This window comes from Channa argus, chromosome 1, assembly GCF_033026475.1.
Source record: "Channa argus isolate prfri chromosome 1, Channa argus male v1.0, whole genome shotgun sequence".
Classification (NCBI taxonomy): Eukaryota; Metazoa; Chordata; class Actinopteri; order Anabantiformes; family Channidae; genus Channa; species Channa argus.
This window is the reverse complement of record NC_090197.1, coordinates 10,983,358-11,008,625: the sequence shown is the minus strand read 5'-3', so window position 1 is coordinate 11,008,625 and position 25,268 is coordinate 10,983,358. Positions and strand designations below refer to the sequence as shown.

The 25,268-nt window shown below is 40.7% G+C and overlaps 1 protein-coding gene across 1 annotated transcript in view; it reads right to left on the bottom strand.

Annotated features, from left to right (window-relative positions):
* Nucleotides 1-3,339: 3,339 nt before the first annotated feature.
* Nucleotides 3,340-25,268, bottom strand: part of angpt1 (angiopoietin 1) — a 49,179-nt gene continuing 27,250 nt past the window's right edge. Inside the window, exons 5-9 of the mRNA XM_067496541.1 lie at nt 23,328-23,455; nt 21,826-21,927; nt 18,583-18,749; nt 7,582-7,712; nt 3,340-4,199 (exon numbers count right to left, since the gene is read on the bottom strand). Of these exons, the coding sequence (XP_067352642.1) occupies nt 4,036-4,199; nt 7,582-7,712; nt 18,583-18,749; nt 21,826-21,927; nt 23,328-23,455 (692 nt within the window). The 3' untranslated portion in view covers nt 3,340-4,035. The remainder of the gene's footprint in view (nt 4,200-7,581; nt 7,713-18,582; nt 18,750-21,825; nt 21,928-23,327; nt 23,456-25,268) is intronic.

Below are 25,268 nucleotides of genomic sequence, written 5' to 3'. Positions count from 1 at the left end.
GTCCCTCACCTCAGCTCACATTCTACACCATTTAGCTTGCTAAACCACAGGACTTTCTACCCAAAACCAGGACCGTTTGAATCAAAATTGATTTATAATTACCAGTTAAATGATCTTTTATGTTTTTGTCTCCATAGCTGGACAGAATATATTTTTTAATAGGTGCCAACAGCAACTAGTCTGAAGATAAATCTGATAAAGCAGATAAATGTTGTGATTTGCTGGTGCTGAGAAACTGGAGAATTTGTTTCAGGATTGGAAATCCAAAACATATTAATTAATCCTGATATGGATACTCTCAGTTTAATAAAATTCTTAAATACATTTTCTAGGAAAAACAGTGACAGTTAGTGACAATAATTCTGCAATTACTGCTTGTTTACTGCAGTGAGAAGATGAACTTGGAGCTGCACACATTGATGCCAGCACATTATATAGAAGAGTTCAGGGTGACTTGCATCCTACTGAGCCCCTGTGCTCTGTGTGCTGGCAGCCTTTTAAAACATTTTGCTTGCACTCATCACCGGGCATTTTGCGGTTAAATGAGTAATTTCTTTCAACGTGCCTCATCTAGGACCAAGTCATTTATTTAAAGACAGGCAACGTGATGTCACTGTCATGAAAACCCACAACAAAGGGCTTTTTTTCTGGCCGTAATGCATGAAACTGTACAGCTACGCAGTGATATGAACAATGAACAAACCGTGAACATGGTACAGGATGAAACAACTAATTCGATGGCAGATGGTTGTAAATAATTTACCGAGGATACAGCAAACTTTAAAGGTTATGCAAAAATGAATCAGTACAGTAAGAGGACGGAGTTTAAACAATGAAGTCACACCAAAATTGTTACATACTTGAGCTGGAGTGTGCGTGTTTATAAAATCCAACTCGCAGTGATGGTGGCTTTTGCAGCAGTTGTTCCATAGTCTTTTTTTTTCCAATGAGAAGTTCTTGTCAAAGGAAAAAGCGGGTTTTTATATCAGACAATTTAATGATTTCACTATTGTGAACACAGAACTAGATGAGCTGGTTTAAGAAGTACTTTTTCCATCACTACAGTAGTATTTGCAAACTTCAGACATACTGGGGTTTGACTGACATCACTAACTGAGCCAGTTTCTCTGAACTCCCCAGGAAATCAGTTCACTGTCTCTGGCACTTCTCTGCAAAGTCCAGCGGCCTCAGCGAATAACTAATTGTGAGCCTACAGGCCACTTTCAGTATTTGAATTAAGAGCACGTTCTCAGGGCGTTTTGTGATTAAATCTGATATAAGTAAATGAGAGAGGGCTGAGGACTTTTTAAACTTTCACTTCCTCTCCCTTTGTCTCCTCCATAATTGTATTCGTTTTTATGTGCGCACATGGTCCCTTTAGGGGATTCAGTGGTTCCAAGTATTCATACTGCAGGTACTGTGTTCTGTCATATCTGATTTGGTTGGGATCCATTGCTGTCCATCTGCATTCATCTCGCCCCCTCCCGCCCTCCCCCAGACAGTCGCATGGCCTTACTACCACTCAGCTCTTCCTCAGCTAACAGGAAAGAATTAATTTTCAGAACAACCTTGGTGTGGATGGAAGGACTTGGTGGTGTGTGAACATATTGTGTGTGTGTGTGTGTGTGTGTGTGTGTGGAGATGACAGAGTCAAACAACACTTTGCTTGACATCCTCATTGTCCACTGGAGACAAAACTTCCCTTGGTTTAGAAGTGGTTCTCAGAACCTCCTGTCCTCACACCAGCAAAGGACAAAGCTTAAGGCCCACGTAGGTGTTTGCCAGCGTGTGCGGCCGCTCTTCACACTCTGCTGCTTCAGATTCTCTATAGAACACATTCCAGCGAGGGTGTCGGGTCAGTGCAGGCGCTGAAGGACACGTGCTGGTTTGCAGACTGCAGTAATTTGTTTAACCTCTGATTAAGCACAGGAATGTCAACTATGAAGAGACACTACAGGTCCCGACAGCATCGTTTTAGCACTTTGGCAATCTGTCATTGCCACAAGTAAGCAAGTGAACACTCCACACAATAGCCACTCGAGTGACTGGACCATCTGGTTTGGTCCTGAAAACAGCCGAAGAGAGCACGTCTCCCTATCTGTGTAATTTATCTCATGTCTTTCTGTGTCAAGAAGTTTGTTTTTTCATGATCTACAGTACTGTATAGCGTTTGTATAGGAGGATTTAAACTGATGCTGGAGATACTGTCAAAAGAGGAAGCTTTTTGAAGTGTGCTTAAAGAAAGAAAGGCCCACGTTTCAGAGCCAAATGTCTATCATCACATTAATTTAACTCAAAAGTTGAGCCCAAAGGCAGATTGAAAACATTAGTGCATCACAAGCTCCTTTATTTAATCTATAGCAACACATGATGGACCACGTTACAAAAAGATGTTTAAATAAATCTGCAAATGTGGAGTTTAACGAGGTAAAAGCAGAGCTATCAACGGCACATTTCTCCAGGGTTAATGTGTTAACTTCTATGTTTTATGCTCAACTTTGAAACACAAATGTACGTCTGGCAGAGTGAAATCCAAAGAAAGAGCAGCTTTCCTCAGGAAAGCTCCTTTACATGCTGTACCCAGGTCAACTCCTACAACTTCAGTATGCTAATAAAGATGCCAGTTGTAGTTTTACAAGCTCCGGAAAGTGTTTCTCACCATGTGTACCTGTAGGAAATACTGCACAGTAGATTCTGTTGTTATAAGCTCGAAGTTATGAAATATGTCTTCACACGGATCACTTGGTGGAATCATTAATTTCATGCTTCATATCCAACTCCAGCTCCCCTTTTTTCTAAGCTGCACTGATGAGAAACAGAAACTGGCTGGAGTACGATACTGTGAAATGTTGATGTCTATGAAAAATGCTTTGGAAGTAACTTGTCGTAATGATATTTGTCTTGAGGTCAGAGGTTGAGACTAACTGTTCTGTTATGAAAGGGGTTTGAAAACAGAAATCAGAGACAGTAAGATGAACTTGTGAAAAGGGACAACAGCTTAATATAAGCAATTATGTTAGTGATTATGGAAGGAGCGCAACATGGTACTTCAACATTGCACTAATGTGTACGTGCTTCCCCCGTACTGTATGTACTGCAATCAGTACATATTACTATTTAAAGTCATCTGAGTTAATGTCCTTGTTGTTCGTATTTAGCAGAGGTAATGTGATAACTCACATTCTGACCCTTGGCAGATATGATTCTCGGCCAATAGAAAAGGCAAATAGATGTGAGGCCAGAATCTAGACCAATAACAACCTCACATTGAACTAAAAATAATCACACTCAAGACAGTGTGTAATTGCCAGCAAATACTGCAACTGACCCTCACAACTATTATCAACTGCCCATCAACACTTTTAATTTCAAGGTCACGTAAAAACCGGGCGTGTGGTTTACACATGATGCAGATACAAATTCAATATACACTGTACAGTACAAAAAAACAAAAACAATTTCATCTCACTTTGAATATAGTATACAGTTGGTATAACAAAACTAGTACTAAAACACAATATAACAAAGGGTTATGGGCTTGAATCTGTGAGCAACGTTTTAACATAACAAGCCAGATCTCTCATTCCTCTCCTTAAAGTGACAGATAACTTCTTTCTTTTTTCTGCAGTTCAAAAAGAGTTCAGATCCTCCATATAATTACAGGTCCCCAAGAAAATGGAAACTTGAAAAGCTGAGTGTCCAAAATGTGCCAAATTCCAGGTGTGACATACCACACCTAAATACATTTGTCTTTAAAAAAATTTTTAAAAAAGTGTGTGGATCTGGTTTGAAATCAGTTCTGGTGGATCCTATTTTGCTCTGTAATCCTCCCCGTGGCTTTTCAGTTCAATTATGGAGAAGACAATGACGCAAGGGTGGCACAGCAATAGCGGCTGCTCTGGGGAAGAAACCAGCTTGAAGACAAGATTGACTGGTTGAGTCCCATGGCCAGCGAAATGAGATGAGACAAGAGGATAAAACAGGGAGCGTCCCTCTAATGTGCCACATACTGTAGCTGATCAGCAGTTCAAAAGACTAGGAGAAGTCCAGCGGGCGGATCATCATGGCTGTGGCTCGTAGCGAGTAGCTGGGGCCCTTGAAGTAATGCCACTTGATACCGTTTAGCTTCCCTATGTGTTGTCCTTGGGTGAAGTACATGCCATTAAGGTTGGACGGGCCGCAGGCATCGAACCACCAACCTTGAACAGAAAAGAAGGTCATTTAAGTCACAAAAGGAAATAAATACTTTGACAACCACTGACGCCTTTATCAAGATACAGCCATCTCAATCAGACATTAAGTTTCCCATGACCTCCCTCATAGGGTCATGGCAATGGTTCAGACACTGTTTCACTGCTACACGTGTTACTGTCACTGGGTTCACGGACGTGCCAGTACCTGTTGCTCAACACTTTTGGTACCTCATCCTATTTTAAACAGGAGTGTATGTGCATGCGCTCCAGTGGACATCTGAGTAGCAAATGGCATGGATACCTTTTATGCTACTCTCAAGGTGAAACATTTCTGGATTTCCCTTAAATATATCTTAGGGTCGATGTGTTTGCATTTAAAGGCTGATGACAAATTGTAGAATTAATCTTAAGGTTGTATTGCTAGTTAATAAGGGCTTGAGCCGCTTAGCATTTCCATCATTAGTTGTTTTTCCCTCTTCTACCTTCTGCCTTAGACATTCAAACATTCCAGCATTTCACACGAAAGGAGTTGAGAGGTAAGGAGTTAGCTTAGGGAGTAAAGTCATTGCAGTTGTAACGACTGAATTTTGCCAAAATTTGTTTGGTTTTGGATTAAATTAGTTTTATTTTTATTATTCTTATTATGAATATTATTAGATTTCAGATGACAGGTGCACTTACTGGATATGAAGTCTATTCAAGTCTTACATCTGCACTAGTAAACGCACCCTCTCCAATGCGGTCAGATATAGAACGCATGGGAGCCACGGCATGTGTCAGTCACTCAGTGACAAATTGCAGTGATTTTCCTCTCTCCTGACAGACCTAAATACCAATGTGGACTACAGTATGACATTTCACCTGTCAGTAATCAGGAGAAATGCCCTGCCCTTGTTTCTGACATGGATCACACGGATATAAATTTCATTTGATTGCTACTTCATCATAAGACACATACTCAGAACACATACTCCTTCCATTTCTACAACTGCATTTGTTTTAAGGATGCAGGGACTCGTGAGAACGGCATATGAAACAGCTACACTATCATTTCTTGCATGAAAGTCAATGAGGAATGGTCCCCAGGCTGAGGAGCTCTTTCACCTGGCATCTTTGTGGCTGGAGCAACGCTAGTGGAAGGTTAAAGCTGCTACATGTGTAGTGTTAAAAGGCAGCTCATAGTAATAAACCCACATGGAAATTATCTTCCAACTCTGCAGTTTCCCTTTAGTTCGACAGGGTGATTCAGTATCTTTTAGGTCAATGTTTTGGTTTAAGGGTCTGGAAGTTTACTGTTTCGGTTCAGCCTCACAGCTTCCAGCCACGGCAGGTGGCTGATTTCACCAAGTGTGCTAAAAACAGTCACTGTACGCAACAGGCAACGTTGGCGCACGTGATGGCAATTGCATGTCACAAAGTCCATATTGTGTGACCTGCAGTTTCGTTTTATGGAGATTCTTTCCTCTTTGGGCACATAGCCGTGAATGCTGCAAGCATCACTCTCACCATCCATAACTTGCTGATACACTGCAGACCACACAACTGCCATCACACATAAACATTCGGTGTGTCCAACAGCAACTCTTTGGGATTTATGATCAGTATCCTCTTTATTTCAAGGCCAGAGATGCTCACTGCCTTGTAAAAACAGTGTGGATGTCTTACTTAAAGAAAAAGAAGCAAAAAAGAAAAAAAAAAACAAGACACCCAGCTAAAGCAGTTTGTTCTTTTAATATATGGGATCCCCCTACCTCCTACAGTCAGCCCTTTATCCCATCTGTATCTTCTCCTTCTAGGTAAACATTCATTCAGTGTGTGTGTGCGTATCCTCCTCCATATTCTTAACACCGAAAATGTAACAGAGGAAGCATTTTCCTCCCGCACGTTCCAGACACTGACATCATTTCATGTCAGCCGCACTCCTAAAAGTCTGAGGAATAAATCAAATGATAGAATGTTCTGCATATCCTATACCTGGCGTAGTGCTAGGTCTTGATTCGGGCTACATGTTGCTATATCTCTGCTTTGTGGCCAGCCATGGACAGGCTATGAATCAAGCAGAGCGGGCGATCGGATGCCAGCTCCCTTCACCCTATTTAATTTATAATGACCTAAGAGGTAATGCTGATCTTAAATCTACACATAGAAATCCTTGATTAGTACCAGGTCACGACTCAACAGTAATAGAGCTGCCATGAGGTGACAGCATGGGTCACTGGACTCCACTTGCACAGCATTTTAAATGCGTCTGACATTTGGTGCTGTGCCAAGGGATTTTTTTTTTATGTGCTCCAACCACAGCTCAACCAGCTGGGAGGGGATGCAGAATAAAATCCAAAACGTTAGCCCAGCAAGACCAGGCTGCAAGAGGACAATGACCTGTTCTGATGACTGAGCTATGAACATTATGGCAGAAAGTTAATTGGAATAGTTATCCTCTTTATTCTATTAGATTTATTATTGTATTGCCTCTATGGTGCCATATGGTTGGAATGTAATTTCTCTTTGATTCAACTTTTTGCCATTTTTTTTTGGTCATGACAACTTTATACGTAGCAAGTAAAGTACTAAGAACTGGGAAAGTGGCAGCAGTGCTTTAAAAAATTGGGTGGGGCAAGAAATATGTAAACTTGGATGATTGTACAAAGTGTAAGGTTAAGTTTTGCCAAATGTACTTTTTAGCAAAAGAGATCAATTGTAAATAGTGAAATTGCTGCTTATATAGCGCTTTTATCCAAAACAACTTACAATGTTGCTTCTCATTTACACACACACACCGATGGTGGTGGGTGCCATGCGAGGCACTGAACCCCTAGGCAACTTGGAGTTTACTTGGACACGTTGTTGGGACCAGGGATTGAACCACTGACCCTGTGGTCTGAGGACGACTGCCTTACTATCTGAGCTGCAGCCCCGAACTTTACTGTTTCGGTCCAACTGCTCTTAATTCCAGTTGCCAAAGTCTCTTTTAAACAAATTCCAAACCCAAAGCAACAGGCAGACAAAGTTAGCAACTAGCTAATTTTCTTCCAGTTATTTGGGTATTTAACAGTTTCTTTTCCAATAAAATAAAAATGGTGACAGGAACATATGTTTTCTTGTTTGCATTGATCAAAGCTCGTTTGTCTTTTTAAAGGAAATAATATATGGGATAATAATACTGGCAGTAGAAAATAAGATTTTCGCCATCCTTGTTTTTGGTAAGATTTGGTCACAACCAACAAACTGAGTAAAATTTTGTTTTTCTTGAACCACACGGATTGAATTAGTTTTAAATCCGAAGAGCTATATAACTATATAACTAATTATCTGGGTTTGCCTACAAAAAAAAAAAAAGAGTTTTAGATAATTAACCAGGAGGTAAGGTCTCCTGTATGGTAGCACTTACCCCCTGTAAGCATGAGGGCACACTTGCACAGGCAGTTGTCATTGTCCATGTCCTTGGTGCTGAAGTCTGCTCCATGGATAACTAGACTGCTCTGTCGACCTGCAGTCCCACTGTGGCTTTTCAGAAACAGCCTGAAAGACATCACGAAACACATTAGAGGGAGAGGAAGTGGAGAGAAGTATGGCGGGTTGAGCAGTGCGAGAAATGAAGACGGCGAGAAGCTGGAGGAAATGTGTGCTGAGTTCGATTTATTTTTTTGTTGTGATTGAGTGCATGTCGAACACCTGGAACAACATTAGGGGGTAGAGAGAATATAAAACAAAGAGTGAAAGACAAAGGGAATGTTCAGACGGAAAGGGTCCGATGAGCAAAGAGCATGTGGTGTAACAAACGGCTACAGTGCATTGATTTACACCACAACGACAGACTGAATGATTAAATACGGACGTGTAAAAGTTACAAACAGTAAAAGAACAATACAGGTAGGACATACTCTCAGTGGGATCTGCCATCCAAGTATGATATATTTCTCCTTGTCTCATTTTTAAGTACACAGTCCCCACTGTGTCATGAAGAGAGGAAGTGTTCTTCCTCTGTTCGTGATATATTTCAAACAAACTGCTGAGAGAACAAATGATTTACATCGCTTCCATTTTGAAAGATTTTTTTATAAAAAGTGGGTCAGGAAGCTTCAGGTGTCGGGATTGTGTTACAAACTTCTTAAAGGCTGCTCCGGCCAAAGTGAACTCGACAAGAATGGAACATCTAAACCAGCATTTGTAAGTGACAGAAAAATAGTCCAGGTTGCTTAGTGGAAACTAAGGCTGAGGAAAGTGTCACTGTGGCTGGAAAGTAAAGAACACAGTTTATGGCTTGTTTAATAAAAGTTAACGATAACAAACTGTCCATAAAACTGTGTTGGCTGTTGCAAAAGAATCATCAGGAACTAATTTTAAAGCTACACAAAGGGTTGGTGTTTTGATCCACGCCTCCTCGTATCGACAAGATCACTTATCCTGAGGCAAGACTGAACCCCATAAGTTGCTCCTGGTGTGTCGACTGTAAATGTAACTTCGAAGTTGTTTTGATTAAAGCATCTGCCAAATAGTTGCCAATGTGTTATTGAACTACGCAGTTGAGACATCTACTGATACTAAAACTGACAACTGGGTGTCAGTCTGCATAGTGACTTTTCAATAAGTCACTCATTATTTATTCTGAATAAACTGCTAAATGGGACAAAATGAAGAATGAAATGCTTATGTCCTTAAAAGTAAAAAAAATAAAAAAAAATTGTATGTGATCCCCTTGAATAAAGCTGAGCTCCTCTTTATTATTGATCTTCTTAAAAGCACCATTGGCCTGAAGTAAAAGTTTGAGTTTCTGTAGGTGGTGCTATTGTCTTTGCCTCATGAGCCGTGGTGACTTAGCTGTTTATTCCACAAGTTCTTCTCTTTCTCCAAATAGCTACTGCTGTGCATCAGCCTTTGGACGACTAATAATGAACAAGCTTTTACACTATGTGAAAATGACTAAAGATAATTATACACACAGTTGAATCACATGCAGATCTTTTCATTCTATGCATTAATAAAGATGTGCACTCATCTGTCATAAAACATTTGCTTTCACACACTCAGCACAAAAAGATTAAAAACTAATATAAAGTTTGGAAGTGGATTTCTCCAGGGTTTCTCCAGCTGTGAACCTGACAATCCCTACATCTCTTTGACAGGACTAATATTACCAGCAGAACACGCCTTCCCATATTCTGCTGCATCACACTTTTGCTTTTTTCTCTCTTATTGTCTTTCTCTCACGCTCTCTAAATTTCACTCTCTCCCAAAAGAAGAGATTACACATTGAAATATCAGGACTGCAGCACCATGCCAACGAGGTGTCTTTTATTAAGTATGGTTCACTCTAAAACAAAGTCATTTCCTGAATTCATTTCTCAATAACAGGGGACCATGGGCGTGTAGTGAACCTTGCACCCAGCTCGTCCTTTCCGATGAGAAAGTAACAAATTCGAAAAACAACACTTCATTCTTTCAGGAGATGTTTTTTCTCAGGACACGCTGTCTGCGGCTTCCACCCTTTGTGAAGCTTCTAGTTCTGAAACATCAGGTTGAAGGTCTCAAAGAAAGAGGCTGCTAGAAAAGTCATTTAATGTGAAGGACCCCTGTATTTGGACAGCTGTGTAAACGGCGGATTTGAATGACATAGTAAAAAACTGGGACTGGAAGGAATCCAGTGGGGAGTTCACCAAGGCACTAAACCAATACACGCAAGGGTGAGTCGTGTCTAGTCAGGGACTCCAGACGACCACTGGACATGGTGAAGTTTGGATAAGAGTCGGTGACTATATTATAACTAGTTGTGTACGCATGAATGTGCAAGTTCCCATGAACAGCACGTCATCTATGACACATGCTAAATTATTATTTGGCATCTACTGGGCAACAGAAGCCCCCTGGGGTTTTCTGCCTTTGAGCACAAACACATCCCGGGACACTGCGCCGCTTATGGGTAGTTTATCGGCTAATTCTGGATTCTGAGAACTAAAACATGCACTGTCAAGGATGAGGTCTGCTACTGCTCTGATAAAGAACAGACTTTCTCTCACATTTACTCATTTTACAAAGCACATCATCAAGAGGGATTTTCAGCTTGACACTTTGACAGGCTGCTTTAAATAGTCTGTGGCTGTGTTTACCAGCTGTACTGCATATTTACCAGACCAACAATCCCCAGTCCAACTGACATCTGCAGTTCTTCCTGTCGGGGACTGTTACGCACCCGAATGATTAGTGCGGTAACCCAAAAATGGGCCAAGTGACAAACTCAAGACGAGATGCTTTTTCCTGAGGCCTGTTTCCAAGAATGAGAGAGAGTACAGTGCGGCCGAGAGAGTTTGACCGAGAGGTAGCTTCTCGTAATTCATGCTAATAAAATTTATCAGGGGACAAACATCTGCTCAGCCAGGCAGGACTTCAGCGGGAAGTGCATGCTAATCCGATTGTTCCATTTAAAGGAACTTAGTAATGCGATTGGTCAAGGCTCATTAGTAAGCAAAATATTGAGCTGTGAGGGGAATAATTTACTGTGATTTTATTCAATGGGAAGCAGCTTGGTGTCATGCCATCTCATCCATCATATTCAGTCACATTCAGTCTAAGCAGCCTGAATACATGTCTGCACTGCACCAAAGATGCACAAAACACATTTTCAAATTTAATCCATAACATTTTGGTTATAGTGTGTCAACCATGTTTTGAGCAGAGTATTTATGCTCATTACAAACACAAATACCACCCCACTCAACGCTGTAATTTACCATGCATGGGCTTGTAAACAGGTTAGATAGATGTATAATGTTGCACACAGCATTCTGACTGGAACACAAAAAGTAACTGCACAATGGGCCCTTCACGACACCGAATGTGAGGCTATACTTAAATCTTATTTAAAGTTGTGTTCACATTGAGAGTAAGTTTTCTTTAAAAAAACAAACAAAAAAATTTTTTTTTCTTACAAAATTTGCTTTGACTACAACATTGTTCCTAGACTGTAATTCTTACTTGTGTTAGGAACCACAAATAAAATTCCAGTCATCTTTTTCGTTCCAAATGTCTCCAAAGTAGATGCAACAAAATTTGGGCAAATAAAAGCAAAACTGTTTTCATGACTAAATACCACTAGGTGTAAACGAGAACATGTTTTTCTGTCATTTGGATGAACTGGCGCCTTAAAGCACTGATAAAGATTGAGTTTCAGTCATAATGAGTCAATGCTCTGGAGTATTAAGCTGGAAATTGTGTATGTGGGAAAAGACTTGTAGCAGGGTCAGGTGAGGAATCAGATGATGGACATGTTTATTTTAGACATTTTCAAGCAAAACTAGGTTACAATGATTGACATTTTGTCGCACTGAATCCTAAAAACATTCTTATCCAAGGTCATTAAAAATGACATTCTTAAACGACTATAGGGCAATGGAGGCCACGCCTTTTTTCTATTTTGTTCATTTGCATTTAACCATAACTTGCAAACAAAATATAATATACAGAATGAAGACGTATCTAACAAAACATACGTGGATCAACAACCTAGTCTGTATGTTGGAGCTCTTTTCCAAGTAAGCAAGCTTGAAATGACAGAACAAACACAAATCATGCAAATGCGCCTGAGTGCAACTGCATCTGAGTCAGTCCAGTTCCAGTGTACTACAGATATGTTATGGAGGACCCCTTAAAGTTCCCCCGCCCACCTCAAAATGCTTTACCTTCTGCTCACGCAAAGAGGAGAGTTGGATCATAGCAGAGCAGGCTGCGATTGGCAGGGGGCCCTCGGTCTGCTAACGTGTCGCCTGTTTGCAGTCTGTCTTTATCTGACATGTCCCATTTCACAACACACTTATTAAAGAGAGGATATTATTTCATATGGTAGCTTATTTGAAATGTATGAAATCCATCTGAGGAGGCATTCTGCATGATACCATCTACAAAGAGATTCAGGCACGAAATGAAAGTGAAATCATAATTACAATGCAAACAAAATCTCGTAGACGCTTCATATTGTCTTGAAATAGAAGTGGTTGCAACACTTTGAAAAGCTATATCCCTTTTTACCTTTTGACAGACATGCAAAGCTCAGCCTGCTAGTTTTCTTTGATCTCTGTACACGAAGGTGGCCACCCAGTCCACTGAGAGTCTAACGCATGCTGTTACACACCTGGCAGTCATTAGCCTCCTGAACTGCAGTCTGATTGGCCCATTGCAGAGGTTAATCGCCCTGACCAACGGCTCGCTTCCCACCGCGAGGCCACAGAGGTGTCCGTCTGGCTGAGACCGGCAGCCACCGAGTGTAGCACCACTGAGGCACATGTACCATGAACTGACGCCGACGGTTTGTACAGATACGTGCAGGCCTGGTTAAGTCAAGTAAATCCTCAGATGTCACCGTTGACCTTAGACATTATAGTTTGACAAAAAAAATTGGAACTGAAATGTCCCCTCACTAAATGGTACTCATATGTTCTCTGTGATATTCAAACATACAGACAGACTTCATCTGCAGATGGCGTTTATTCAGTTAGTTGTCATGGAGATGGGTCTACTGACGTAATAGAGACCTGCACATGGAGCCATGTGTTGCTGGGACGAAGCCAAATGAAATTTTCGATTACAGGTAAACTTTAAAATCGCAACAAATGGTTAAAAAACCTTTCTGCCGATGTATTTTTCCGACCTGACAGTTTGATGCTTTGATGCTTCATCTCTTCCCAAACGGAAACCGTGGAACCTTAAGCATATAATGATTGGGTTCAAGCAGACATAACTTATCTCAGTGTGAGTCTTGGAATCGAAAGAGGTCACCTTGTTTTGGAACCCAAATCTCTGCCAATTTCTTTCTTAAATCTCCACATGAAAAACAGCTAAACTAGATCTCTCTGATTCCAAGGGGAACTCGGGCCATTACCACATGCAGAAATCACAGGATTTAAGAGCTTGGCTGTCTGAACAAGAAAGGTTTTTGAATAAAGATGTAATGGCTCATTCGAAAATAAACATATAAGTCTTTACTTCCAGATGGAAAGATTTGACAATATATATGAAGCATTTTTCCCTGTAAACCTCAACTTGTGTCTGTGCATACAATCAACCGCTGTGAGCTTTCGATCTTAGATAATTTTGGAAATGACGGCTCTCTGGTTTGCCAGGGCACTTTACATGTTCATTGGTGTTTTAAGATGCGTCCAGCTCACATGCTGGAGCCATTCAGTGACCTGTGTTCCACGTCTCTGAAAACGTGTTGCTTTCAATTATTACTTTTCTAAAAATGTAACACAAGTTTTGTCATCTGTAGTTGAGAAAACATTTTTGAAAAATATTAGAAGAACTCTAAATATTGTACATCTGACAAAATGCACCAGCAGGGAATTTTATTATGTCTGACTGATGACTTCTATCTGGTATCAGCCACAACTTTTTTTGTCCTTTTGGCTTATTCCATGAGTTCAGGGTATTAGCTGTAATATTTTTATTAATTTTAGTACAATACAGTTCATCCGCGATAAATTCTTGCATGGAGACTCAGTCTGCATCTCTTTTGTATTAGAGTTTCCACTTTTCCTTTTTCTCTCTCATCAGACACAGAAACTCTGGGGGGTTTGTAGCAAATCCCACAGCAGCTGAAGCTTTAGTACAGGGCAAGCTTGACTCCTGAAACCACTTTGAGCACTATTTAAAAGCACAATTACACAAAATGCAACTTTAGTTTTCCAGTGCCTCGTTGTTCTACTATTAAACCATGAGTACACATGTTTATTCAATAGATGGCCCTTCAAGTGAGCGTCCAGTTCAGTTACAGTAAGTAATCCAGTGGAGGCCTGCCAACATTATCGTTCTGAACATTTGCACTCAGTGTAAACTATCGTCAGCTTCCTGTGCTATTTTACAATAATAATTAGGTCATGATTGTCAAATGCACACTGTTGTTAGCTGCAGAGACATTACACATCTCTTTTAATATTTTACAGGGAGCCGTTATCCTGTTACACAATGCCACTTTTAGCTTTGAGACACAGCAAAAGCTGGAGCATTTTATAAAGCGACCTAAGATTAAAAAAAACATTTCTGCGCACTCTTCCATAACTTTGGGCCCATTCTCAGCCGGCACTGTTTATGTGCCTGAAACTGTGCATCTTTGCTGGTACTGTGTGTGACATAATTTCATCGGTAATTTCATTTTTCTTTTTTATATTATACCATAATCTTGGTTATGTGTATTCACTACTTGTTTTTAGGTTTACTTGATTTGCCCTTTTCTATTCATTTTGATACTTAGCACTAACTTTGAAGCAAAGCAAGTTTGATGAATGAGGGTTATTAGCTGAATCTGTTAAACTGATGGTTACTGTTACAACAATATTTGAAGGTCATCAAGATATATTTGATTTTATTATTTTCTTTTCTCTAACCCATGCTGTATCACAGCAACCAAATTATCTTTGATGATAGGGGACTTTTTTGGCTGTTTATAAAGACAGTAACCCCTGCAATTATCGTGACCTCAGTCACAATGAGGGAGGGAAAAAAAAAAGAGTTCATTTCACAATATTATGAGTTTGTGGTTTAGTGGGAACTTAGTAGCCCTTAGTATTGCCAAAAGGATTTGTATGTTAAACCAACATTGCTCATGTGCGATTACACTTAATGCTGCTCTTTTAATCTGCCATTGCTCTAATGCTTAATCAGCTCCAGTGATGATAACGCCTTATATGGTATTGTACTATTAATGGTAAATTCAGAAATAAAATACAGAAGAAGCAAAAATATTTTTCAGATATGTTGGAGTACTTTGGAATAGCATTAGATTAGATGGCCGTGTTAACAAGCAGGAATTGGTTGTCACCTTATTAGTTATGATGTGTGGAAAGTCACTGAGGGCAGGACTACTTTTATTTAAAAAACAAAAACAAAAAAATAAAACATTCAAAATGTTCAAAAATCAAAATCAAAAAGTCCCATAGCATCAAGGAGAAATTTTGTTTTTTTCCCACTACTATTAAATTTAGGGGAAATTGATGTTTATAGATTCTAAAACGGGTTTCCTGGGACACTGAGAGGGCCATGTTATACTTTGCATGATCTGCTGGGTATTATTTTACACGCAGTCAAAGGCCAAACGCTTATACTCAATGTGTATTTAAATGCTCTCTGTAAATGAAACGCCCTAATTTCAGTCAGCCCTAACGGCATCTGCGTGCCCGACAGTGGGACATATAGCTGTCCTGGAAGTCCTTAAACAAACTTCCGTTTTAGTTTTCCCACGCCCACAAAGTGCACCAACGTGTAGGTGGGGCCTAAAAGACCCAACAGCCGAAACAAATTCTTTCACTCACTTGACCCAGTGAGCCATCATAAGATAAATGAACACTTAAAAATCATACAACCTTATTGCAATAGAGCTCCTGAATAAAATAAAAGCCCAAATGGATGCATAAAATGGCCCCTCTAAGTGCACAAATAAGACGCACACACACACACACACACACACACACACACACACACACACACACACACACACAGACTTTCGGCTTGTCCCTTCAGGGGTCGCCACAGTGGAATGTAGTCTGCACGTTAATAACATTTAAAATATCCTATTAAATTATACAGAATTTGAATCCATCCAATACTAAAGTGTTTACACAATATCCACCAATCAAAACATCAGCCAAATGGTGCTTATTTTCAAAATCTGAATTATTTCCTAATTTCCTGATTGTAGATGATGTATTGATATAACTTTTTTATTATGCTGGACAAAGCCATCCAAAGTAGAAGATGATGAGCGAATACAGATGAATATTAGGTCCAAACTTTTAGGGGTAACGGCTTGGGAGGATTAGGAGCCCCTATTACACAAAAGAATAATTTCACATCTCCCTCCCCCTTAGCAAGTTGGGCAATTTCAATTTCACAGTAGATGCAGATCAAACCAAGAAGCTGGCGTCAAGACAATCATTTTGTGGATGATAATGCGCAATATTCTTTATGACAAATGGTGTATTGTGTGCATTGTTTCATTTAGACCATACAGTTATTCTGCCTTGTTTCTAAGTCGTGCCTGTCTCTTCATGGCTTTGTTTGTACTTTTGCTCTTATTCTGTGTGTGTGTGTGTGTGTGTGTGTGTGTGTGGGAGAGAGAGAGAGACAGGGAGCAAAAGGCACATAGATTATACCATATGAGGTCTTTATAAATGTTTGTCTGACTTGCACTGACGCAGGCTCTCTTCCAGTAAACCAGTGCAGAAGGCAGAAAAGAATCCAAAACCAACTAACAGACAGGCCATATCACTTACAACTATCTCTTATGTTTAAGAGCAATAAATGAAATCTGAAGAGCTTGTCGCAGAGTGCTCGACATTGAAAAGCAGGGAGGTGCCAAAGCAGAAAAAAGCGGAGAACGTGGCAGTGTCGACTTGTTTTGGGCCAAGCCATCTGGTTTGTTTTGGCTCGTGTTTCAGAGGAGCACTGTGTGATTATCATACCACAACTATTTTTCAAGAACAAATCTATTTATAGAGATCAGTATGTCGACAGGACTCGTAAACTGTATTAGCCTGCATCCATAACAGGCTAAAATGGCCGGGGATGCCCTTTCCTTCCCTCAGCGGGGCAGAAACAACTATTGGTTCCCTAATTCAAAAGAACGAAAGGTTACGTGGGGAATATAAAGATGTACAGTCATATCAAGGCAGATATAAGTGATATAAGTGTGTGTGTGTGTGTGTTGTGAGAGGGAGAGTTAACAAATGATTGGATTTCAAAAAAACTAAATGCGTTTCTTATTTAAAATCAACAATTTCTACTTAGAACACTGCTATGATTTTCAGACATCCTACATACGTATGGAGCTGTTCCAGTTCTATGTGCTACATTGGGAAGTTAGTCCTGCGCTTTCAGACCAGAGCCAGAAATTAAGACTATAGGTGACTATAACTAGTCTGAGTCAACTTTGAGTGAAAAAACAAAAAAAATCTTATCCACGTGTTTGAAATCCATTTCTCTAGAACCCAGAGAAAACTACAGAGCCCACAGCTGGTACAAACTCCACAAGACGTCATAAAGCAAAACCTCTGTTAGTGAAAGACAGTTTCTAAAATGAGAAATGACAAGAATGGTAATGCCCCCCCACCCCCACCCCCGCTGCAGGGAAACACTTTAAACCTGTATTCTTCTCTGGAGCATTGATGCAACGAGTGGAGCGGTTGAGGTAGACGCTTTTAAGAAACAAAATCTATTTCATCATAATCTTTGTTTAACCACTCAAAACTGAACGAAAGAAATTTCGCAACCAAAGTGACCTCTTATCAGAAAGACCCAGCTAGCCAGTGACAACTGAAGAATTGAAGATGTCAGCCTGTCTCCGCTGAAACCAGGGATTGCATGGAATTCTGTGGAATTTGCATCAGTTTTCCACATCTGAGAGAGTCTGGCATTTGCCATAGTGAGGGGTTTGTTATCACTAACCCCCTCAAAAGAAAACAGAAACCTTCACCTCAGCAACACAAAAGGACAAAGCGTCAATCAAACAAAAGTTTGCAATGAAGAGATGATGACAAGGGATACATTCGGTTTGGGAGGAATTTGCAATGAGGAAAACCTCACCACAGACTTGCATAAAAGAAAAGACTGACTGAACTTTGTGGAATGCTCACAGTCACTATTTTTGTCCACTTCTGTCCATTTTGTCCTTCACTGGAGTAATATTTCCTCCCTTCTTCATTCCTTTGCTGTCATGTAGACTCAGTTTTATAATCGTCTGTTATGCAGTGATCAAGGAAAGCTCAACATACTGTAACACAACTGAAATCGTGCCGACACAGAAAACATTTCCATCTCTTTTCGGGACGAATTTTGCGTCTCTCTTAACCAATATAGCTGTCGGGCTGTGTATTGAACATTTCACTAAAAGCATGTTTTTATACTTTACATGCACTGTGGTTTCTTCACTGTATATCCCAGACAGAACGAAGAAAGTCCGTTTATGTGAACACATCCTGGGTGAACACTGTTGGAGTTCTGATGGTGACGTGATGCAAAGGCCTGCAGCTTTACTAGAGGCTCGTTGAGCAGGTATGGGCACAGCAATGTTTTGAGCAAAGCACTATCTAAAGAAATTCATAATGACATTGATGCCGATGTTATGTATTTGTAAGACTGAAAGCATGCTAACATCTGCTAATTAGCATTAAATGCAAAGCCGCTGAGGTCATTACCATGTATATGGAAATAAATTGAAATTATGGTCTAATGAAAACTGACGCCGGTGGATTAAAAGAGTTAATGAATCAGAAAGTCTGTGTCACTTCAACACGTGGAGCAAATCTGAGAAAATGGATTCAACATCACAAATGTTTTGATAACAGTTTTCCAGCTACGAAGAAAATAAGCAACAATTCCACTTTTGATCTTTTAGCATGAGCAGAATTACCTGTAGTTTTGTTTCTCACTGCCAATTTGGAAGCGGTCGTAAAGCGAGAAGGCCCGGTGTCCGTCCCAGTCCGTCACCTCCACGCGGAGGGCGTACTGCCTCTGGCTGGTCAACTGGTAGATGTACTCATTGCCCAACCAGTGCTCTGAGGACACACTACCGAAACCCTGCAGTGACAGAGGAGATACACAATGATGAGCATTCAAATACAACTGGAAATCATAGACTAGATTATTCATTGCTTCAGTATATATTGTTTCTTTTCCCAGAGTGATAAAATCTCATCACCAGGGGATAGTGGAAGGGATGGGATGGAATTTTCCAATTTATTTGTGGATTTATTTACGAATCGCAAATAAGATCAAAGCAAACATTTTCTGATAATAAGCACTGCGGCCGTTAATCCACCAGCACGAATGTTTCTGTACCGCATAAACACTTGCTCCGTTCATAGCATTGTGACTTTCTTTGTCATCTTGCCAGGCTGCAGTGATAAAGCCGAATACAATCGTCACATTTTAGATGAAATCATTTTAATCAGGCTTTTAAGCTCGCTTTTTATTTTTTACTATATGTGGACAGACTTTGCCGTTTTGCAAAAATGGGAGACAAGTGTGTAAATTGGTACCATCTGAAATACATACACCTTTTTCCATGTCTGTCTTCCACTTCAGTCACACATGTTTAACACATTATTATTTAAAGGACTCTTTACCAAAATATACACTGCATGCACGGATACTCCTTCAAACAACTGCAAAAGTTTGTATTTGATCAGAGTGGCTCCTGGTCACAGGCAAAGTGCTTCTGACAGCAGCAAGAGCAGCAGATTGCAGAGGGGAGCAGGATGACATTACAGCTCTGAAAGGAGGGCCGGGCTGCTCCATTAAAGACTGGGACAGAGGAGGGGGTGGGGAGGGCTGCAGAAGAAAAGTTAAGGAGAAGTCTGTTTGTGCTGAGCGTGTGTGGTGATGAGGAATGGGAAGGAGGGAAAGTAAATATGGGGCATTCCTCCAGCCTTAGGCATGTCCTGCCGAGTGGGTGGAAAAGAAAGTGACTGGGGCCCGTCTCTTTTCCCCTTTCTCTACAATCAATCTCACCGATGAGATGCTCTCTTCTGACTGGCTTTTAACTCAGACCAGTGTCTCCTAGTGTGACCATGGTTTATCTACAGAGAAGGCTCGGGGTCGATTTCTGTTCGCAGTTTCCCATTGTGATTCACAGTGTTTCCCACGCAAACCTGATCCATATCACTCAGCTTGGAGAAGATGATGGGATGCTTAGTCACATAGTTGGACCGAGCGCTTGGTTTGCGATTCAGTTACCCTCGCTAAGAGCCCTTTTTACTATGTGTAAATCTGATGAACTGATGGCAACACAAAGATAAAAATGGAATTGCAGTTCATTTCAATAACTCCCAACCTTTTTTTGTCACAGTATCCCCAAAGCCATCAGATCAGGTCAAGCACGTTCATCTGCACCAACCTTCACATTTTGTATTTCAGTATATCAGTTTCTTTGCTCACCTGCTAATGTGAACAAGAACTGGGAAAAAAAAGATGTACATTTACTAGACAATTACAATAGTTTACCTTTCTGCTTATGACCTGACGAGCACATAAGTACCCTCTGTGGTGCGTATATAAAAGCTTCGAGAGAAGTCATCCCCAACCATCATCTCCCAGTTTCACATTCTGATAGGATGGAAATTAATGGTGTGTGATAAGCCTGTGATGTGAAGTCTCCTTGTAATGTAATTATAAACATCAGATGGCCTTATGATCACATTTTAATATGTGAACTACATTCCTGTTGCCAGAGCTCTCTCTGTGGTCCCATAAAGAAAAAGCATCTCAGTTTTGAGTGAAAGATTTACAAATCCTTCAAGTACATTAAATCAGTGAGCACATGTCTGTGGAGACTAAGATGGAGAAAAATGCTAACACAGTGAAAAAACCTCTGATCAGCCCCGGCCTTTTGACGGAGAGGAGGAATAACGCTAAACTGTTAGATCAGCACTGGAAATGTCAGCCAAGGTCCACGAGCGTGCCCTCGTGTACTGCCATGCACTCCACGCTCATCTGTGCACCTGTTTATCGCTGGAGGGTTCTCACGTCTGTCTCACTCCTGCTCATTACTTAGGCCTAACATTATCTTTATTTCCTTCCTCTAACTGGTCTTTATTGCTATTTTTCTCTTTTATTAATCCCGCCTGTTCCTTTTTGCCCTCCTAACCTTTCAACTTCCTCTTTTTACTCCTAGACAGTGAGACCCATATCACTACAACCAATAGATCATTTCCTCCTTTACCGAAATTGTGATGTGTTGTTTGAGTTGATTTGAAAACCTGCTCAAATCATTTCTTAAAATAGCAGATGTGGAGTTTTTTTGTTCATGACACTGTGATTAATTATGTAAGTGCAATAAATGGTTATCGCAGTTATTGGTCCCAGTTAGTGTATGTACTTTTGATGGGTTCAATGTAAACCTGTGACCTGCAAACTGTAAATCAAAAGTGCAGAGATGAGCCATAATTAAACTGGAAACAGATATATAGTACAGAGGAAAAAGCACATTCCATTAATAATAAACTGTGGAAGTTGAAGGAAGGACATGCACAGGTGACTTGCACAGCAAAGCATCACCAGAGCATCTGCCAGCAATAATAAATCCAATGAACCATTTAAACACAGCTTAGGTTACGAATGTTACCACCCTTAATGCAAATATGCATTCAGCAGAACTTAATGACAAACACGTGAAAAAAACGCTAAAGACTAAAGAAGTGTCTTGTTTTCAGATTTAGGTAATATTTCCTGTCGGAAAAAAAAAAGAATAACAGCATGTCGCTGAAGCTTGGTCTGAAGAGTGGAACAAGTCTCAGACACACTAGGCAGAATTCCTAATACAAGAACGCGGAGGGAGCTATTGCTGTGGAGAAATGACATCTGCTCAAAGTTTCCAAATGGTCTTGGATCCGTGGATCCTGTGTCCTAGGTTTCAGCATGTTCAGCTGATGCCAAAAAGCTCACGTCATTTGTCATAATCCCCTTGCTGAAGTGTATTTTTGAAACAGGATGTTTGTTAATTGCACAATTTCGTAATATATGCTTAATGGTTATGGATGAGTCTATTTTTGTCAGTGCGTTGAGGACCACTGTTATCATTTTTGCTTTTAATTAATATGGATGACTGTCTACATTCTCGGCGAGTGTCTGCGTGGATGTATTTGTCATCTCTCACCATCTTGTACTCCTTCCACGTTCTCTGGAAGTCCACACTGCCGTTTTCTCTGCGCTGGATGACTGTCCATCCACCGCCCGCTGTTTCCATGTTGCAATATACCTACACAAGTGAAAACAGATAGCGAGGATGTGTGGGAAGCTCACGCATACAGTAATTGAACAGTGGTAGGTTTTGTTACAGCCACAAAACTGATGTATTCAAGATTCAATCTCAGGGGCATTAACAAACAATGAAGGGTCATTTGAACAATTATTTGCCAGACACTCCTTTTCCCAGCTGTCCTGATGAATCATCTTTGGGAATGTGACGTATGTGTCCTCCTCAAATTTAATCAGTGTCTCCTTATCCCTCACCAACTCCCCGGAGATGTTCCTCATTTAAGAGCCTTGTTTCTCCAGGATCAAAGTGCTGGTCCAGACTGGACACATACCAGCCGACACCTGGGTGTTATGTGGCCCTTAACCTTGGACCTCAGTATGTGTAAGCCGATAATGCAGGGCTAATGTTCTATCTGTTGCTTTTTGTTTTGAGGAGCAGTCCCCAGGGAGGCGTGGAGGAGGTCTCTCACCTCAGCCGGCCCACACAGCTGAACACACAGGAAGGAAGGCTGGGCATAATTAGGACAGAATAATTTCTCCCAAGACTAGTGCATCATTCATAGCATTAATGCACTCAAACACATGCAAGCTCTGCCAGCCTTTGCATCTAATTGTCCATCTCAGCCAATTACTTTCTGCATTTCCACTTAAATTTTGTGATTCAGCAGATGCTGAAATAACATTAAGATAATCTGGTTGGGTAAGCTAGCTAGGTTGCTTCTATTCAATTTTTCGATAAGCACAATAGATCCTCCTTAATACTAAATAGTGTAAAAAGGTCACGCTCAATGTAGGCTGCACAGTGCGGTTCAGTCCGCAATCCAACACAGAAATGCACAGTATCTTATCGAGACTTTCGATTTTTCGTTTGATTTCCATACACAAAAGGTTTTGGAAATTCAAATTTCAGGTGGACTTTCTTTGAAAAATTCTGAGAGACAGAAATGAGCACCCAGGAGCCAAACTATTAACTTATGAAATCATCATTCCCATCAATCACGAGTAGTGCAGGGGTAAAAACATTCACATGCACACACAGACACACTCTTGCCCCAGTTGGCAGCCTCCTCGTGAGCTCAGCGTTCTGTCTAACATCCCTGTTTCACAGCTAACCCCCACCCCTGGGGCCTCCCTCCCGTGCTAAACTCCTGCACTGTCAAAGCTGCCAAGTGTATTTTCAGCTTCAAATAATCCTCCAGCAGCTAGCACCCATCATTCACACTCATCAGCGGCTGATGTCCCGCGGTTGGCGGCAGGGTCTTCAGCTGACATGGAGAAAGTTGTATCAGCGTAAAGAAAACTCACTAAACCCACTGTGAAAGCACTTCTTAAAAGTGATGAAAAGGCAGCCATTTTCACATTACAGCCGACTGACGGCTGTAAGATATTGTGGCTTCTCACCTTTTTGGTCTCCTGTGAATTGATCTGAATGGTGTAGGCAGCGTTTTTGTGAAAGCCGGCCTGGAAGAGATCAGCGCAGTTGCGGAACTTCTTGTCTTCATCCATGACCTTGGTGCTGTTAGACACAACTGTGGGTACACAAGAAAGAATGGACAAACTTTCCTTGTGAAATTTCCTTGTGAAATACTGACTCAGGAAGACAGACTAAACACGGAATGCTTTACTTGTGGTAGATGTCAAAACAAGCACGATGTTCTTTTAAATCCTTTTTGTGTCTGGAGAATCTAGTGTTAATGATACTGAAAATTGTTCTAGACCGATTTTTCACTGACAGAATCCCAGAGCTCAAGGGTGAGTGCAATATTTTATGATAAAGGAAACTATAAAACTAATCGTCGCAGATACAAGAAAGTACAGTCAATACAGTTGCCATGCCGTTAAAACATTTCCCCCATTTATAAAGTATTTTATTACGTACTGTGTGAAAATTGCATTGTTTAATGACACAGGTAGATTTATTTACTAATTTTTTTATCTATTTTAGAGGAGAGACGTTAATATTCAGGTACCGTGGACACGAATGCCATGGCGACATTGAGCTTATAGTGAATTCTCTAAATTATTTTCTGGGGCAGATTGATCAACGTCTTTAATAGAAGAAAATCCTAAGAATTTGGTGCACATAAAGATTCAAAACTCAATGAAGCAGCAGTCCTAGGACAAATATGATAAGTGCTTTAAGCCTCGAGTGTTTGATCAATCAGTCCACACATGTGTCTCTCATTATTCCTATTCTTGCTATTCTGCTGAGAAAGCACCTAGTGCACTCTAAAGAAGATAAATAGGTTAATCATAACAATGTTGAAATTTTAGCATTTAGAGTTCATAGCAGTCCAGACACAAATAAAGAAAACCTCCAGCCCACGCCAATGCCTAATGTTGCCATGACAATGATATCCATCAGTGTATGTGAACTACTATACATAGAGAATGTGTACGTGTGCAAACACCACATGAAACATGAAGGAGTCGGGGGCAGCAGCTGACTGCGGAGGTTTCACTGTGAGTATAACCGTCAGATGCGGGAGAAAAGCTCAGATTTTGACAGAGCAGCTGCATCCATTTCCATCTGTAGATAATTATGGCAGCAGTATTTTGAAACCAAGCAAGGAGCTAAGGACAAAATACTACAAGCTATAAATTTCAAGTTCCTGTTGTAACAAGTGGTTTATATTTACCTTCCTAGCCCTTGTTATTTCCTTCTGATTTCGCATCGCTTTTGTCCCCACCTCGTCCTCCTATTCGAGGGCTTCATCTCAGGTTTCACACCATTGTTTTTATTGTTGCAATTGTTGAGCAAAAGAAGATGTCAGTGAAAAGTTAAATGTGTCAGCTATCCTTAGCCTTCACTTTGATCCCAACCTCTTCGGCACAGAACTTCCCAGCGGAAGCGGGCTGCTTATTTGGGTGTACTATCTGAGCATTTTGACAAAGTATTGAGTGTCAGCAACAAGAGTCTCCTGCTGTGACAGGTTGACAGAGTGGGCCCTTGCGCACCAGACTCTAACACAACAAAGGGTGGCCCTGTCAGGCGGTAATTTACCTCAAGCTGACAGACAGCAGGGCGCATTTTATGGGCAATGCCGATCTTTGTGAGAGAGGAACTTTATGGTATTGGATCTGGAATAGTGTGGACAATCATTTCACAACCGCCTTTGAGATCGCCCTCGGTGGAAGAAGACTGTCTGCTGAGGGACTGGATGATCCAGTTTGGGAGTGTCTCTCCTTAACAGCTTGCTGCCCAGCTCTACAAATATTATTTATGTCCCACTATTTATTTGCAGAAAAATATTTTGTGGTTCAGTGGGGACTCATATTCAGTAGGGGGTTCATGTGAAAAGACCAGCAGGGCTTGGGTGTTTGCATAAATCAGTACCCTTG